The sequence below is a fragment of the Sphaeramia orbicularis genome, chromosome 8, assembly GCF_902148855.1.
Source record: "Sphaeramia orbicularis chromosome 8, fSphaOr1.1, whole genome shotgun sequence".
Classification (NCBI taxonomy): domain Eukaryota; kingdom Metazoa; phylum Chordata; class Actinopteri; order Kurtiformes; family Apogonidae; genus Sphaeramia; species Sphaeramia orbicularis.
In genome coordinates, this window is record NC_043964.1 from 32,776,599 (window position 1) to 32,793,636 (window position 17,038).

The 17,038-nt window shown below is 38.4% G+C and overlaps 2 protein-coding genes across 2 annotated transcripts in view; both read left to right on the forward strand.

Moving 5' to 3' along the window:
• The window catches only part of LOC115423645 (interferon-induced protein 44-like), a 108,149-nt gene that overhangs the window by 64,539 nt on the left and 26,572 nt on the right, over window positions 1–17,038 (forward strand). Inside the window, exons 3-4 of the mRNA XM_030140569.1 lie at window positions 10,287–10,320; window positions 10,970–11,116. Coding sequence (XP_029996429.1) covers window positions 10,300–10,320; window positions 10,970–11,116 — 168 coding nt within the window. The 5' untranslated portion in view covers window positions 10,287–10,299. The remainder of the gene's footprint in view (window positions 1–10,286; window positions 10,321–10,969; window positions 11,117–17,038) is intronic.
• On the forward strand, window positions 3,993–6,109 carry LOC115424813 (interferon-induced protein 44-like). The gene is made up of 5 exons (XM_030142228.1): window positions 3,993–4,013; window positions 4,280–4,447; window positions 4,739–4,778; window positions 4,883–4,965; window positions 6,080–6,109. Exons 1-5 carry the CDS (start codon window positions 3,993–3,995, stop codon window positions 6,107–6,109), a joined length of 342 nt encoding a protein of 113 aa, XP_029998088.1.

Here is a 17,038-nt window from a genome sequence, read left to right on the forward strand (position 1 = left end):
GCTACCATATAAATTCTGTATTACAAACAAATTTAAATAATACATCTCAAGATCTTACATAACATATATCCCTCCAACACTATTTTATCTAGATTTTCTGATAGTGAAGAAATATGTAACTTTTGTAACTAATCCTGAAACCACTTTACAATTATTCTTTCTTTCTGTGCATTCTTCTGACTTTTGGTTTAAAATTCAAAACTGTCTTATACCTAAATGTAATGAAAATATAGTTAAAACATCTCAAAATGTACTTACATTATTTGAACATGGCATACATAATCTTGAATTTATTGTTAATCTGATCATTTTATCTGGAAAATTTCACATACACTAAATAAAATGTGCCAAAACAGTCCCAAAAAGTCTTTATGATAGAATTTGAAAAATATATTCAATCACGAGAATTTGTCTTTAACAAAAACCGCACAAACACTCTGACAATTTATTAACAATTCTTTAAAATGGACTGAATTTACTCTCTGTTGTATTTTTTTTTCTTTAGATCTTTATATTCAAAGTTTTTATTTGTCTTTTCTTCTTTGTCTCTGTAAGCCTTTGCATTATGTTAATTTATTTGTTTATATTTCTTTTTGACACCTTGATGTTTGTTCAAAATTTCTCTATGTTTTCTCTACACATATATTGTCAATAAAGTTGGAAAAAAAAAAAAAATCAAAACAACATGTGGGCCAGAGCACCTCTGGTTTATGCTTCATTGGATGGTCACTTGCACAGCTATCTTTGAGTTGTCCTCCAGTCTTCTGCAGTCTCATCGAGTTCTGGATACAGACTCTTAGGTTATGTTCAGACTGCAGGCAAATGTGGGCCAAATCCGATATTTTTGCCCATATGTGACCTGTATCTGATCTGTTAAAGACAGTTTGAACAGCACAAATCCGTTCTTTAGCTTACCAGCTGACAGGCCGTAAGCTATTGTCGTCATGTGGCGTCCGGCGTCGTCGTCTGTCGCCCATTACAAAAATTTCAATCATCTTCTTCTCCGAAACTACAGTTCTGATTGACTTCAAACTTGGTATACAGCTTATTATGATGATGTCAACTCAAGGTATTGAAATTATTTCGATCCGGATCTGATTCTGAAATTGGTGCAACTTTGAAAAATTTTCCCATTATAAGAGATAGGAAGTGGATTGATACAATAAATCCTTAAGTATCAATGATATCAAGTTGGAATTAGAATTTTTTACAGATCTGATTGGAATATGACCAAAACATGGTCGTCATATGCTGATTCGGTTGGCACCATCAAACTGGATTCCAATTTGTTGTTTTGAAGTATTCAAATTCTTACATGTCTGCGTGTTACAGAAGCACGTGTTTGATTGTTTACAAATAAAATCATTCAGGTAAAGAAATCTGGTCACGTTATTGTCAACAGCCAATTGCCGACTGTACTTCCTTCGGGCATGCGCAGTGTGATCCTTCACACATTATTTGTTTAGAAATAATCTCGTTCACGTGATCAGAAGACGATTCCCGGTGATGTCATCGCTCAATCGTCATCGCTATTTTGGTAATATTATAAATACACATAACTGGGTGATAATAAATGGCATCTGGATACATTTCCCAAAGCTTTTAATTTGGCCGGTAAGCTACAGGGTCATTAGTCCTATTTTTTCAAATCCTACCCAGGCCACTTTCATATGTTGTCCTAAATCCAAAACATACCTGATATTTCGCAATGTGACTTCAGTCTGAATGGCCAAGTTGCATTTATCCAACCTGTACGTCATTGAAATGTAACAAATTTCACAATTCTGCATCCCAGGAGGAGAAGCGGCGGGAAAAACATACTTACTTCCGTAAACACAGTGTGTGTCTGCGTGGTCATGTATTATGTTACCTTTTGCGCATGTGGGTCACTTTCAGGGTCATGTTTAGTTCATACTCAAAACTGATAGAAGTCACATTTAATGTGTAATATGAATGAGCACACACAAAAAAATCACCAAAAAATCCAAATTGTGCATTAAGACCTGCTGTCTGAACATAGCCTTAGTGTCCTGTTGATGTTATACAGCTATAGTAACCCTAGTATGTATGTTACAAAAATTAAGAGAAAAACTTCTGCAGTAAATGAGAGTAGAGCAGAGAGAAAACCATGGAACTGGAATCATCATGTTTTTATATTGTACCACATCCTGCACAATGTTGTTGTTATCTGGGGGCTACACACAAACAGATGACTCACACACATCATGGTTGATCAGAGTCATAAATATGTGGATATAAGACTCATTGTGAAATGGTGGGGACATCTCAGTGCTTTCTGCAACTCTTTTAAGTCCATCACCACTGCAGCTTCATTAACAGCTGTTTATTGTAGATATGTATTAAATAGTATTACTGATGATATATATCACACACTGGGAAATATAATTCTAGTAGAAATTTGAATTTAGGATGTTAAACCCAGTGCCACGTTTCATTTAAAATTTTTTGCTAAAGGGTCAGTGCTGATGCAGCATCACAAACAGTTCTACAGTAGACAGACAAAGAATACATGGAGTTCAGTGTTTTTTAAGTATGTGGATGAACAATCACTACCAACAGTAGAGAAGACCATCATTAACAGCCATTAGAAAGGATCTGAAACTGGACAAATGGTGAAAATGGAATAAGAGGTGAGTGAAATTATGTGGAACAATGACTATGACGATCAGATACTGAGGAACAATCGATACATTAAGGGATGAACTGTGATGCCTAGAACCTTCCTGCTCTGTTTTTAGATACAGCACATTCAACCCACAACCTGCCTGCTGTGTTTATGACCAGGACACTAAATCTGGTATGAAATGTCTCAGTAGACCATGTAACATGCACCATAGGAAAGTGAAAGTTAACAACTAAAACATACATCAAAGTCAACAACAAAGGAAACAACTCCACCGACTGCACACACTGAAGGTAGAGTTATTTGTTCTTTTATTTTAATTGTTTGACTTTATTCATAAGAAACTGAGGCTGAGTTCACACAACAGTAAAACAAATGAACAAACTTACTTTTATTTACTTGTAGTTCTCATCTTTGATAAATACTCACAAAAGCTGAGTAGTTTGGGACTGTTTCATTTAGTATACTACAACTACATGGTGGTATAATATTAAAATATTTAGTATTTTATAACTGTTCACATCAAACAGTATTTTTGCCCATAACTCAAAGATTCACCAGTGCTCTTACTTCACAGAAGAAAACTATATCAGTGAAACTGAAAAAATGTCCTATATATTCTATTGCTTGAGTCACAGGAAATTAAGCTTATTAACACCTGCAAAAAACATCTAATGTACAGTAACTGTGCTCTTAGTTACATAAACCTGTTGAACTCACATCCAGGATTAAAAATGTAACATTAAAATGATCACTTGTGGCAACATTGTGCTGTAGTTCATAGTTATAATAACGACCTTCACACACTTTTAGGAAAGTATGAAAGTTCCAAACATATATGTTTGTTTTCAGCAGTGATGAATGTAATAGATGACAGATGTCGTCAGTGTGAAATGTAACCATAACTACCACATGTAACCAGTGTAGGTCTGTTTATCTGTTTAATGTGATTTAGCAGAAAGTGCATGAATGTTATTTGAGACAACCTCATTTGTGGCACAAAAAAAAAAAAAAAAAATGGAGTTGAGTTAATCTGACAGTGAAATGAGATTGATAGTAAAAAAAAAAAAAAAAAAGAAAAAATTTAGTAAACAGTGAAATGTTTGTTGTTATGTTTAGTATTGACTATATACAAAACATTCATATCTGTGTTATGTTTATGTTTTTATTAAATATTAATCATTCTTTACAGCTATGAATTGGATCTTTGGTAAACGTGAAGTGGAGCCCCCTTCTCCATGTAAGATATTAAAAACACTAAAGAACATATGTTCAACTCTGACATGATCATACATGTTTGTTATATTTAATAAATCACATGCTTTATGTTATTAGTGCTTGATAAAGAATGGCGAGCTGTACCATGGAAGTGAGTGTTTTTTTAATTTCATCTTTAATATGTGCTTTTTGCTCTAACATGATTCATGTATTTTGCTGGTTTAATTTCCTGTAACTGTGTTTCTGTGTTTTCCTGTTATTTGGTTTGACCAGAGCCACACCTATCTGCATAACAAGTCAAACATATCAGCACTACAGACAAAAGGTAATACTGAACATCCTTAAATTGTCTTTTTTAATAGTGACAAAGCTGAATATCTGCAGTTGCAGTTAGTGAGGTGTTTTGAGCCTTTTAAGCCTCGTAATGATGAGAGGAATGAAGATCAGCATATTAGAATTCTGCTTCATGGACCAACTGGTCATGGCAAGTCCAGTTTTATCAACTCTGTGGACACCGTCTTACAAGGCGAAATGACTGGACGAGCTTTGGCGGATTCATTTGGTGGAAAGTCCTTCACCAAAAAGGTGTGAATTAAAACTAAGTTGTATTTGTTTATAATCCAGTGAATAATAAAGGACATTTGTGTGATCATGGTGACGCCTCTGTTATTATAAGTTAAATCTTCTGTATTGTAGTTACATGTAGTGTATGGAGAAAAAATACAGATGAATAGTATTTTTGTTTTTTTATAGTTTAATCCACACTCCACATTATCCAGGGATGATCCATACTACAACACAAACCTCAGTCTGAGTGACAAAGTACATGTTCTGGTTTGTGTCATCTCTGCCAATAAAGTACATTTACTGTCTCAGGAATTAATGACGAATGTGAGGCAAGAAGCTAGTGATATGGGTGAGTACAAAAAAGAATTTGGGGGTTGGTTCATAGGTAAAGTTAAAATGATGATCTGATTAATATTAACTTTATTATCTTTGGTGTCTGCTCTTCATCCTCAGGGATTCCTCAAATGGCTATTCTCACCAAAACTGATGAAGCCTGTCCTGAGGTCAATGAAGACTTAAGAAACGTCTACAAAAGCAAGGAACAATAGATACATAACAGGATGAACTGTGTTGCCTAGAAACTTCCTGCTCCGTTTTTAGATTCAGCACATTCAACCCACAACCTGCCTGCTGTGATTTTGACCACAACACTAAATCCGGTAGGAAATGTCTCAATACACCACATCACATGCACAATAGGAAAGTGAAAGTTAACAAGTAAAACATACATCAAAGTCAACAAAAGAGGAAACAACTCCACCGACTGCACACACTGAAGGTAGAGTTATTTGTTCTTTTATTTTAATTGTTTGACTTTATTCATAAGAAACTGAGGCTGAGTTCACACAATAGTAAAACTAATGAACAAACTTTGCATTATGTTAATTTATTTTTGTTTTTCTTTTTGACACCTTGATGCTTGTTCAAAATTTCTCTATGTTTTGTATACATGTATATTGTCAATAAAGTTGAAAATGAAATAACAAAAAACTACATGAGGGCCAGAGCACCTCTTTGGTTTATGCTTCATTGGATGGTCACTTGCACAGCTATCTTTGAGTTGTCCTCCAGTCTTCTACAGTCTCACTGAGTTCTGGATTCAGACTCTTAGGTTATGTTCAGACTGCAGGCAAATGTGGGCCAAATCTGATTTTTTGCCCATATGTGACCTGTATCTGATCTGTTAAAGACAGTTTGAACGGCACAATTTTTTTATTTTTTTTTCAAATCCTACCCAGGCCACTTTCATATGTTGTCCTAAATCCAAAACATACCTGATATTTCGCAATGTGACTTCAGTCTGAATGGCCAAGTTGCATTTATCCAACCTTTATGTCATTGAAATGTAACAAATTTCACAATTCTGCATCCCAGGAGGAGAAGCGGCGGGAAAAACATACTTACTTCTGTAAACACAGTTAGTGTCTGCGTGGTCATGTATTATGTTACCTTTTGCGCATGTGGGTCACTTCAGGGTCACATTATTTCATACTCAAAACTGATAGAAGTCACATTTAATGTGTAATATGAATGAGCACACACAAAAAAATCACCAAAAAATCCAAATTGTGCATTAAGACCTGCTGTCTGAACATAGCCTTAGTGTCCTGTTGATGTTATACAGCTATAGTAACTCTAGTATGCATGTTACAAAAATTAAGAGAAAAACTTCTGCAGTAAATGAGAGTAGAGCAGAGAGAAAACCATGGAACTGGAATCATCATGTTTTTATATTGTACCACATCCTGCACAATGTTGTTGTTATCTGGGGGCTACACACAAACAGATGACTCACACACATCATGGTTGATCAGAGTCATAAATATGTGGATATAAGACTCATTGTGAAATGGTGGGGACATCTCAGTGCTTTCTGCAACTCTTTTAAGTCCATCACCACTGCAGCTTCATCAACAGCTGTTTATTGTAGATATGTATTAAATAGTATTACTGATGATATATATCACACACTGGGAAATATAATTCTAGTAGAAATTTGAATTTAGGATGTTAAACCCAGTGCCACATTTCATTTAAAATTTTTTGCTAAAGGGTCAGTGCTGATGCAGCATCACAAACAGTTCTGCAGTAGACAGACAAAGAATACATGGAGTTCAGTGTGTTTGAAGTATGTGGATGAACAATCACTGCCAACAGTAGAGAAGACCATCATTAACAGCCATTAGAAACAGGTCACAGGATTTGAAACTGGACAAATGGTGAATCTGGAATAAGAGGTAAGTGAAATTATGTGGAACAATGACTATGACGATCAGATACTGAGGAACAATCGATACATTAAGGGATGAACTGTGATGCCTAGAACCTTCCTGCTCTGTTTTTAGATACAGCACATTCAACCCACAACCTGCCTGCTGTGTTTATGACCACGACACTAAATCCGGTATGAAATGTCTCAGTAGACCTTGTAACATGCACCATAGGAAAGTGAAAGTTAACAAGTAAAACATACATTAAAGTCAACAACAGAGGAAACAATTCCACCGACTGCGCACACTGAAGGTAGAGTTATTTGTTCTTTTATTTTAATTGTTTGACTTTATTCATAAGAAACTGAGGCTGAGTTCACACAACAGTAAAACAAATGAACAAACTTACTTTCATTTACTTGTAGTTCACAGCTTTGATAAATACTCACAAAAGCTGAGTAGTTTGGGACTGTTTCATTTAGTATACTACAACTACATGGTGGTATAATATTAAAATATTTAGTATTTTATAACAGCTCACATCAAATAGTATATTTGCCCATAACTCGAAGATTCACCACTGCTCGTTTTACAGAAGAAAACTATATCAGTGAAACTGAAATAAACTATTCCTACATATTCTGTATTCATAGCTTGAGTCACAGGAAATTATCACTTGTGGCAACTTTGTGCTGTAGTTCATAGTTGTGAAAATGACCTTCACACACTTTTAGGAAAGTATGAAAGTTACAAACATACAGTATATGTTCGTTTTCAGCAGTGATGAATGTAACAGATGACAGATGTCGTCAGTGTGAAATGTAACCATAATGACCACATGTAACCAGTGTAGGTCTGTTTAACTCTGTGTTGCATGGTAACAAAGTAATAATACTTCACTATTTTACTCTAGTATGTTTTGGGAGAATTTGTACTTTACTGAGTATTTTTTATTCTTTTCATTTTCACTTTTACTTCACTACATTTCCTATCTCAATTGCATACTTCTACTCCGATACTCTTAACAAAAAATGAATTCAAGGAAATTTGGTGTTTTCACTGCTGAGACTATTGGTGGATATACAAAGTTGAGAAGCTGATTTGTCACTGGGCCTAATCGCATAATACGCACAAACAGCGGTCCACTCTCAACCTGTTGGTGATCTGCTGATGGAAGCAGCAGCATAATATTCCAAATTCGGACTGCCTTTAGTTGTTATTAACATTTACGTGTACTTTTGCTTTCATTACTTGAGTACATTTAATTATAGATTACTTGAAATACTTCAGTACAATAAATACTATATATTTAAAGACTTTGGCTGAATCCCAATTCACCCCTTACCCCTACCCCTCTGTTTTGCGCGTACATGTGAAGGGGTAATGTTGTCCCGATTCTCAATTAGATAGAGGTGAAGGGCTAAGGCAGAGGGCTGTATAGCCCTTGAAACAGAGATTTTTCAGGACCACACTATGAACGGAGGGGTAGGAGAAATGTCCCATAATTCTGTTCAAGTCATTGGCAAGATGGAGGTAAACACAGCCAAAAAGTGCAGCAGTGTGATGAAAGAAACACACAAATGTACATACGCTATATTGCCAAAAGTATTCGCTCACCTGCCTTGACTCGCATATGAATTTCAGTGCCATCCCATTCCTAGTCTATGAGGTTCAATATGACGTCGGTCCACCCTTTGCAGCTATAACAGCTTCAACTCTTCTGGGAAGGCTGTCCACAAGGTTTAGGAGTGTGTTCATGGGAATTTTTGACCATTCTTCCAGAAGCGCATTTCTGAGGTCACACACTGATGTTGGACAGAAGGCCTGGCTCTCAGTCTCCGCTCTGATTCATCCCAAAGGTGTTCTGTGTGGTTGAGGTCAGGACTCTGTGCAGGCCAGTCCAGTTCATCCACACCAGACTCTGTCATCCATGTCTTCATGGACCTTGCTTTGTGTACTGGTGCACAGTCATGTTGGAAGAGGAAGGGGCCAGCTCCAAACTGTTCCCACAAAGTTGGGAGCATGGAATTGTCCAAAATGTCTTGGTATGCCGAAGCATTCCCAGTTCCTTTCACTGGAAGGAGGGGCCAAGCCCAGCTCCTGAAAAACAACCCCACACCATAATCCCCCCTCCACCAAACTTTACACTTGACACAATGTGGTCCGACAAGTATCGTTCTCCTGGCGACCGCCAAACCCAGACCCGTCCATCAGATTGCCAGATGGAGAAGCGCGATTGGTCACTCCAGAGAAGGCGCCTCCACTGCTCTAGAGTCCAGTGGCGGCGTGCTTTACACCACTGCATCCGGTGCTTTGCATTGCACTTAGTGATGTATGGCTTGGATGCAGCTGCTTGGTCATGGAAACCCATTCCATGAAGCTCTCTGCGCACTGTTCTGGAGCTAATCTGAAGGCCGCATGAAGTTTGGAGGTCTGTAGCGATTGACTCTGCAGAAAGTTGGCAACCTCTTTGCACTATGCGCCTCAGCATCCACTGACTGGGCTCCGTCAGTTTACGTGGCCTACCACTTCGTAGCTGAGTTGCTGTCGTTCCCAAACACTTCCACTTTCTTATAATACAGCTGACAGTTGACTGTGGAATATTTAGGAGCCAGGAAATTTCACGACTGGATTTGTTGCACAGGTGGCATCCTATCACAGTTCCACGCTGGAATTCACTGAGCTCCTGAGAGCGACCCATTCTTTCACAAATGTTTGTAAAAGCAGTCTGCATGCCTAGGTGCTTGATTTTATACACCTGTGGACATGGAAGTGATTGGAACACCTGATTCTGGTTATTTGGATGGGTGAGCCAATACTTTTGGCAATATAGTGTATTTTCTTTCTTAATCATTTGATCCACCTTTTAATACCGTTTCAATGTGTTGTAGTTTGCATTTCTGCGGTTTATAGTTGATAGCCACAGAAAGATGACCAAAGCCCATGCAACAGAGACAGTTACAGCTGCTAACAGCATGGTGAATACTTTCAGAAACAAAGTTGTCGCATCTGTTAATAGTGGCATCGATGACTGCTGATGGCGTAACAGGTGTCGAAGGGTTGTCCCATTTCATAGGAGAATGTTTCAACACCTAACCCTTGCAGTTCCATTTCAAGGGTTAGTGCCAAGGGGGAGGGCTAAGGGGTGCATTGGGATTGGGCCTTTAACTTGAGTATTTCAGTTCGTGACTTGAACTTCAACCAAAGTAATGTTTTGGTAGGGTACCTGTACTTCTACTCAAGTGTGAATTTCCAGTGTTTTATACAACACTGGTTTAACATGATTTAGCTGAAATTGCATGAATGTTAAGGCAATTTACCATTTGAGGTAAAAAATAATGGAGTTGAGTGATCTGACAAAATGAGATAGAGACAGATAATAGAAAGAATATTTTCTCCATGGTATAAGCAGTGAAATGCTTATTGTAATGTTTTGTATAGGCTAAATGCAAACTTTCATATCTGCTTTGAATGTGTTTATTTTTATATTAAATATTTGTCATACTTTACAGCGATGGGAGGAAGTAAGTCTAAACCTGAAGCTGAAAAACATTGAAACATTGAAAACATTAAAAAACATATCTTCAACTCTGACATGATTATACATGTTTGTTATATTTAATAAATAACATGTTTTATCTCACTAGTGCTTGATAAAGAATGGCGGGCTGTGCCATGGAAGTGAGTGCTTTTTAATTTATCTTTAACATGTGCTTTTGCCCAAATGTGATACAACTACTGTGCTGGTTTAATTTCCTCTTACTGTGTTTCTGTAGTTTCTTGATACTTTGTCTGACTAGAGCTAAACCTACCTGCATAGCAAGTGAAACATATCAGCATTACTGAAAAAAATGTCACACTAGGAATCCTTAAATTGTCTTTTTTAATAGTGCCAAAGATGAATATCTACAGTTTGTGAGGTGTTTTGAGCCTTTCCAGCCTTGTAATGATGAGAAGAATGAAGATATGTGTATTAGAATTCTGCTTCATGGAGTCTCTGGTCATGGCAAGTCCAGTTTTATCAACTCTGTGGACACCGTCTTACGAGGCAGAATGACTGGACGAACTTTGGTGGATTCAACCTTTTGCACCACCTTTACCAAAAAGGTGTGAATTAAAACAGGAAGAAATGACCGAGTACATGTATTCTATTTCATGCATAGTGAAAGATAATGCTATTTTATTTAGTGTGTTTCATCTGCAGTGATAACTACAGAACAGATAATTTACCATCAGCTGTGTTTGTTTGTAATCTAGAAAACAATAAAAGAAAATTGGAATGATCATGGTGACACCTCTGTTATTATAAGTTAAATCTTCTATTTTACAGTACACAACTTACAACTTTAAAAAAGGAGCACGTGGGACCTTTTACCCATTTGTCTTCAATGACATTATGGGCCTGGAGAAGGACCAAGGAGTTCATGAGGAGGACATCAAACTAGCCATGATGGGACATGTCAAAGAGGGTTACACGGTAAAGCTACTGAAATCAACTTTTAAAGTGGAACTGGGTAAGATTTTACTATTTAGGTTCTTCGCTGTTTTTGTTGCATTTTTCTCTATACAGCTTCCTCTACAGTTTCAAAGTGCATATTCACTGTCATAAAAACCACACTTAACCCTCCCTCTACGACCCTGTGCATTTGTTGTCAATGAAGCCAGTGACCAGAAGGCAAAAAAAAAGTGTTCAAGTACATGACTGGAACAGAGCAAGGTTGTAATAGTTTTGCATTTTTAATTATAGTTTAGTTTTATTTAGTTTTGACTTTTTTTCTCTATTTCAGTTAGTTTTAATTAGTTTTTAGAGCATGCTTGTTAGTTTTTATTAGTTATCATTTTTTTCTGAATGCTTAGTTTTAGTTTAGTTTACTTTTAGTATTAGTTTTAGTTATTTCATATATTTTATCTTCCTCACCATCCTATTCAAAGAAATTGATGAGGTGCAAATCAGCGGGTTACTCTGGACATTTTATTTGGGGGTCGGGTTAGGGCAGCTCATTGACTGAGCAGAGACACAAACACATGTACAGTACAATGTATAAATTCCCTTTAGCAGGTTGGGTGTGTGTGTGTGATCCATACACAGCGTTACTTATGTGAAAACAATGTGAAGATGTGCAAAGCGTGAGAGGAGATGCACAAAGCAGCCAGCAGTAAACCAGATAGAAGCATATAAAAACCAGCTAACCAACATTTAAACCAGATAGAAACATACAGTACAGGCCAAAAGTTTGGACACACCTTCTCATTCTTCGCATTTTCTTTATTTTCATGACTATTTACATTGTAGATTCTCACTGAAGGCATCAAAACTATGAATGAACACATGTGGAATTATGTACTTACCAAAAAAGTGTGAAATAACTGACAACATCTCTTATATTCTAGTTTCTTCAAAGTAGCCACCCTTAGCTCTGATGACTGCTTTGCACACTCTTGGCATTCTCTTGATGAGCTTCCAGAGGTAGTCACCTGAAATGGTTTCCACTTCACAGGTGTGCCTCATCAGGGTTACTTCGTGGAATTTCTTGCCTTATTGATGGGGTTGGGACCATCAGTTGTGTTGTGCAGAAGTCAGGTTGATGCACAGCTGACAGCCCTATTGGACAACTGTTAGAATACATATTATGGCGAGAACCAATCAGCTAAGTAAAGACAAACGAGTGGCCATCATTACTTTAAGAAATGAAGGTCAGTCAGTCCAGAAAATTGCAAAAACTTTGAATGTGTCCCCAAGTGCAGTCGCAAAAACCATCAAGCGCTCCAATGAAACTGGCTCACATGAGGACCGCCCCAGGAAAGGAAGACCAAGAGTCACCTCTGATGCTGAAGATAAGTTCATCTGAGTCACCAGCCTCAGAAATCGCAAATTAACAGCAGCTCAGATTAAAGACCAGATGAATACCACACAGAGCTCTAGCAGCAGACACATCTCTACAACAACTGTTAAGAGGAGACTGCGTGAATCAGGCCTTCATGGTCAAACAGCTGCTAGGAAACCACTGCTCAGGAGAGGCAACAAACAGAAGAGATTTATTTGGGCCAAGAAACACAAGGAATGGACATTAGACCAGTGGAAATCTGTGCTTTGGTCTGATGAGTCCAAATTTCAGATCTTTGGATCCAACCGTCATGTCTTTGTGCGACGCAGAAAAGGTGAACGGATGGATGCTACATGCCTGGTTCCCACCGTGAAGCATGGAGGGGGAGGTGTGATGGTGTGGGGGTGCTTTGCTGGTGACACTGTTGGGGATTTATTCAAGATTAAAGGCAATCTGAAGCAGCATGGCTACCACAGCATCCTGAAGTGACATGCCATTCCATCCGGTCTGCGTTTAGTTGGACCATCATTTATTTTTCAACAGGACAATGACCCCAAACACACCTCCAGACTATGTAAGGGATATCTGACCAAGAAGGAGAGTGATGGAGTGCTGCGCCAGATGACCTGGCCTCCACAGTCACCAGACTTGAACCCAACCGAGATGGTTTGGTTGAGCTGGACCGCAGAGTGAAGGCAAAAGGGCCAACAAGTGCTAAGCATCTCTGGGAACTTCTTCAAGACTGTTGGGAAACCATTTCAGGTGACTACCTCTGGAAGCTCATCAAGAGAATGCCAAGAGTGTGCAAAGCAGTCATCAGAGCTAAGGGTGGCTACTTTGAAGAGACTAGAATATAAGAGATGTTTTCAGTTATTTCACACTTTTTTGTTAAGTACATAATTCCACATGTGTGCATTCATAGTTTTGATGCCTTCAGTGAGGATCTACAATGTAAATAGTCATGAAAATAAAGAAAATGCAAAGAATGAGAAGGTGTGTCCAAACTTTTGGCCTGTACTGTATATAAACCAGCTAACCAGCAGTTAAACCAGATAGAAGCATATAAAAACTAGAAGCACTCGGAGAGCGCAGACCTCCACCAAGGCTGATCAATAGCCCCCCCCCCCCCCCGCCCCGTGGGCCCCCCCACACCAAGGAGGTTTAGTTTTTGCCAGGGTTTGTTTGTCTGTCTGTTTGTTTGTCTGTCCGTTAGTGTGCAACATAACTCAAAAAGTTATGGACAGATTTTGATGAAATTTTCTGGTCTGCGCCCCCCCCCCCCCCGTGGGCCCCCCCCACCCCCGATCACCACCAAAATTTAATCATTTCTTCCTTATCCCATTTCCAACAAACCCTGAAAATTTCATCCAAATCTGTCCATAACTTTTTGAGTTATGTTGCACACTAACGGACAGACAAACAAACAAACAGACAGACAAACAAACCCTGGCAAAAACTAAACCTCCTTGGCGGAGGTAACCAGCTAACCAACATTTAAACCAGATAGAAACATATATAAACCAGGTAACCAGCAGTTAAACCAGATAGAAACATACATAAACATATATAACTCAGTTCATCATCAGTAAACCACACCTTAGCAGATTTCTCATATCTTTATCATCTCCAGTTACATTATTAGCCAACTTTGCTTCATTTCAATTCAGCTAGCTGTTGCTAGCAACATCAAACGTTTTTTTAACATTATAACAGGTTCCATACCTCTGTAATTGGATTACTTTTCATCTTCCTCTGTTCTCCTCTTCTAAACTGTGCAGTTCAGGGCTTGGAAGGCCTTTTCATGGTGATAAACTCTCCAGTCTTTACCTGGATGCTAGTTCAACATTGACCCTGTCATTCAGCTCCACTCTGTCTCTGTCACTCACACACACACAGTGAGCGCCAAAAAAAAAACAACAAAAAAAACAACCCATGTAAAGTAAATCCCAGACAGGACTGTGCTGCTGTGTCCCAGCTTTAGTCTGTATGTTCCAGGTAGAGTGGGGACCAGAAGACGACTGGAAACCACAAGTGACCAGACATGACAGACTGTGAAGTGTCTTATGGTGTCACCAGCTACAATTGCTGGAGCAAAATAAATCAATTTGATATTAATCCGACATTGACAAAGACGAAAACGAAGGGAATTTTATACATAATTTTTTTACGTTTCAGTTAGTTTTGTAAGCAATATAGTTTCAGTTAGTCATCGTTTTTTTTCTTTTAATTAGAGTTTTTATGTATTTCAGTTAGTGAAAAAGTTTTTTCAATTTTAGTTTTCGTCATTTTGTTCGTTTTCGTTAACAATTATAACTTTGGAACAAAGTGGACTGGGAAACTTTATCCGGACATTTAAGTTTTGGACATTTGTTTTTGCTTCACTGAGGAGGTCGCAGAACTGGAGCTGCAGCAGGGGGACATGTGAACAGGAACCCCTGGCCATACAGGCTAATGGGTCACACTGACACACTGGTTGAGGGTGCAGAGACCACCAGTCTGCCGCTCCGTCTGCAGCGGCTAGTACCACGCTGCTAATGTTAGCCTCACAGCTTAAGAGCTAACAGGCTAAGAAACATATGCAGCTCCCACCTGTCACAGCATCCTGGTTTCATTAGCAATTAGCATACTAACATTTATAACAACAACAACAACGACAACAATCATCTAGATTCTAGACCTTCACCTAGACAAGGGACAAGTATCATACAACACCAGCTAAGATCCAACAGCAAGGCTAATTGCTCTGTTAGTCATTATTCTAACAAAACCAATTAGACATGGATCATATAATGAACTACATCAGTGTTTTAGGGGCGGCCATGGCTCAGATGGTAGAGCAGGTTGTCCAATAACCGAAGGGTTGGCGGTTTGAATCCTGCTCTGTCCATGTGCTGTTGTGTCCTTGGGCAAGACACTTCACCCTCCTTGCCTCCAGTGCTGCTACTCACACTGTTGTATGAATGCGTATGAATGTTTGGTGGTGGTCGGAGGGGCTGTAGCCGCAGATTGGCAGCCACGCTTCCATCAGCCTGCCCCAGGGCAGATGTGGGTAGAAATGTAGTTTACCACCACCAGAGGGAAAATGTGAGAGTGAATGAATAATGGATCCCCTGTACGCGCTTTGAGTATGCTTTCATAGAAAAGCGCTATATAAATCTAATCCATTATTATTATTATTATTATTTTCAACCTTGGGGTCAAGACACCTCGTGGGGTCCCTTGGAATTCAAATGGGGGTCGCCTGAAATTTCTAGTAATTGATAAAAAAACAAAAAAATAAAAAATGCATGGTGAGTTCAGAGAGACAATCACAATACATAAATGACATGACAAACTCTGAAGCTGAAACTGAAGCACTGTAGTTCTGTTTATCTTTCAAATGTTCACTGTGGTCAGTTTCAGATGCTGCAGCTCTTTCATAATTCATGGTTTGAGTTCTTGTTTGTTCAGTATTAATTGTCAGCCTTGTAAATCCAAGCTGGACTGACTGTACATATCCTGACCAAGGAAAATAAAATTCTCACTTTGTGCAGTAATCTACACCTGGCTTTTCTGCCTCCGTCCATAATAATATACATTATATAGATGAAATGTCTAACGTTTATTTGCAACATAGTAAAGCAAACTATTACATGATCAAAAACAAATTAATTTTAGTAAAAAAATGTTTCTGTTTTGAATGTCTGGGGTCACCAGAAATTTGTGATGTTAAAATTGGGTCATGTGGCAAAAAAAGGTTGGGAACCACTGAACTACATACTTCTCACAAAAACTAGATTCAATGGACAAAATTCGGTGGCTAGTAGTAAAAGTTAACTACTGAGGCAGACAAAGGGTGATCTAGTAAAAAAAAATATATATACACCTACATGACACGAACAACCATGATTACTTGTGAGTATGCTAACATCTGTGCTAGACAACAAGCATCCAGGCATCATTCATTAAATAAGTTCTTTAATGAGTTTATAAACAACTAAACACCGGTACAACCGATATCAATTATCCGGAGAACAAATCCACTGAAATATGTAGAATACAGATAATTTATCTCAACAGTACTTACAAGTGCATCAGCTACAATGCCAAGTCATTTAGACACTTCTTTTTCTTTCAGCTCTCACCATTTTGCAAAAGCTGGACCAAGGCAGACTCTTGTCTTGTTCCTCATTGGGTCATGCACTCTTATTTTATTCTTTGCTTCCTCTGACAACAGCCACCTCTTCCTTTTCTCTGCCGGCTCTGCTGTGGTAAAAGCCTGTGAAATGAAGGTGTGACTGGCTTGTGTAGTTACCCAGCTGTACCTGGCTGGGGGGCGTGTTTGTGTCGCAGTGTCATAAACTGTGATGTTTCTCGTGGGAGACGAGCTCTAGGCCACCGGTATGGTGACAGAGAAGTTGTAAGAGGGATATTCAGCCCTAGAGACCCTAGTGGGAGGCCTTCCATTCTCCCCCAAACAAGCCATTTAACAATCACAATTACTATAATGCTGTTTAATTAAAGTAAAAAACTTGAACAGTTCTGCTTTAAGCAAGTAACTGTGATGTGTAGAAAAATGATAAATTTGATCTAAA

Coding starts and splice junctions, on each gene's coding strand:
- LOC115424813 (XM_030142228.1), top strand. CDS start 3,993: ATGGCGAGCTGTACCATGGAA. Junction 4,014..4,279: donor TGGCGAGCTGTACCATGGAA/GTGAGTGTTTTT, acceptor GAGCCTTTTAAG/CCTCGTAATGATGAGAGGAA. Junction 4,966..6,079: donor TAAGAAACGTCTACAAAAGC/AAGGAACAATAG, acceptor GTATGCATGTTA/CAAAAATTAAGAGAAAAACT.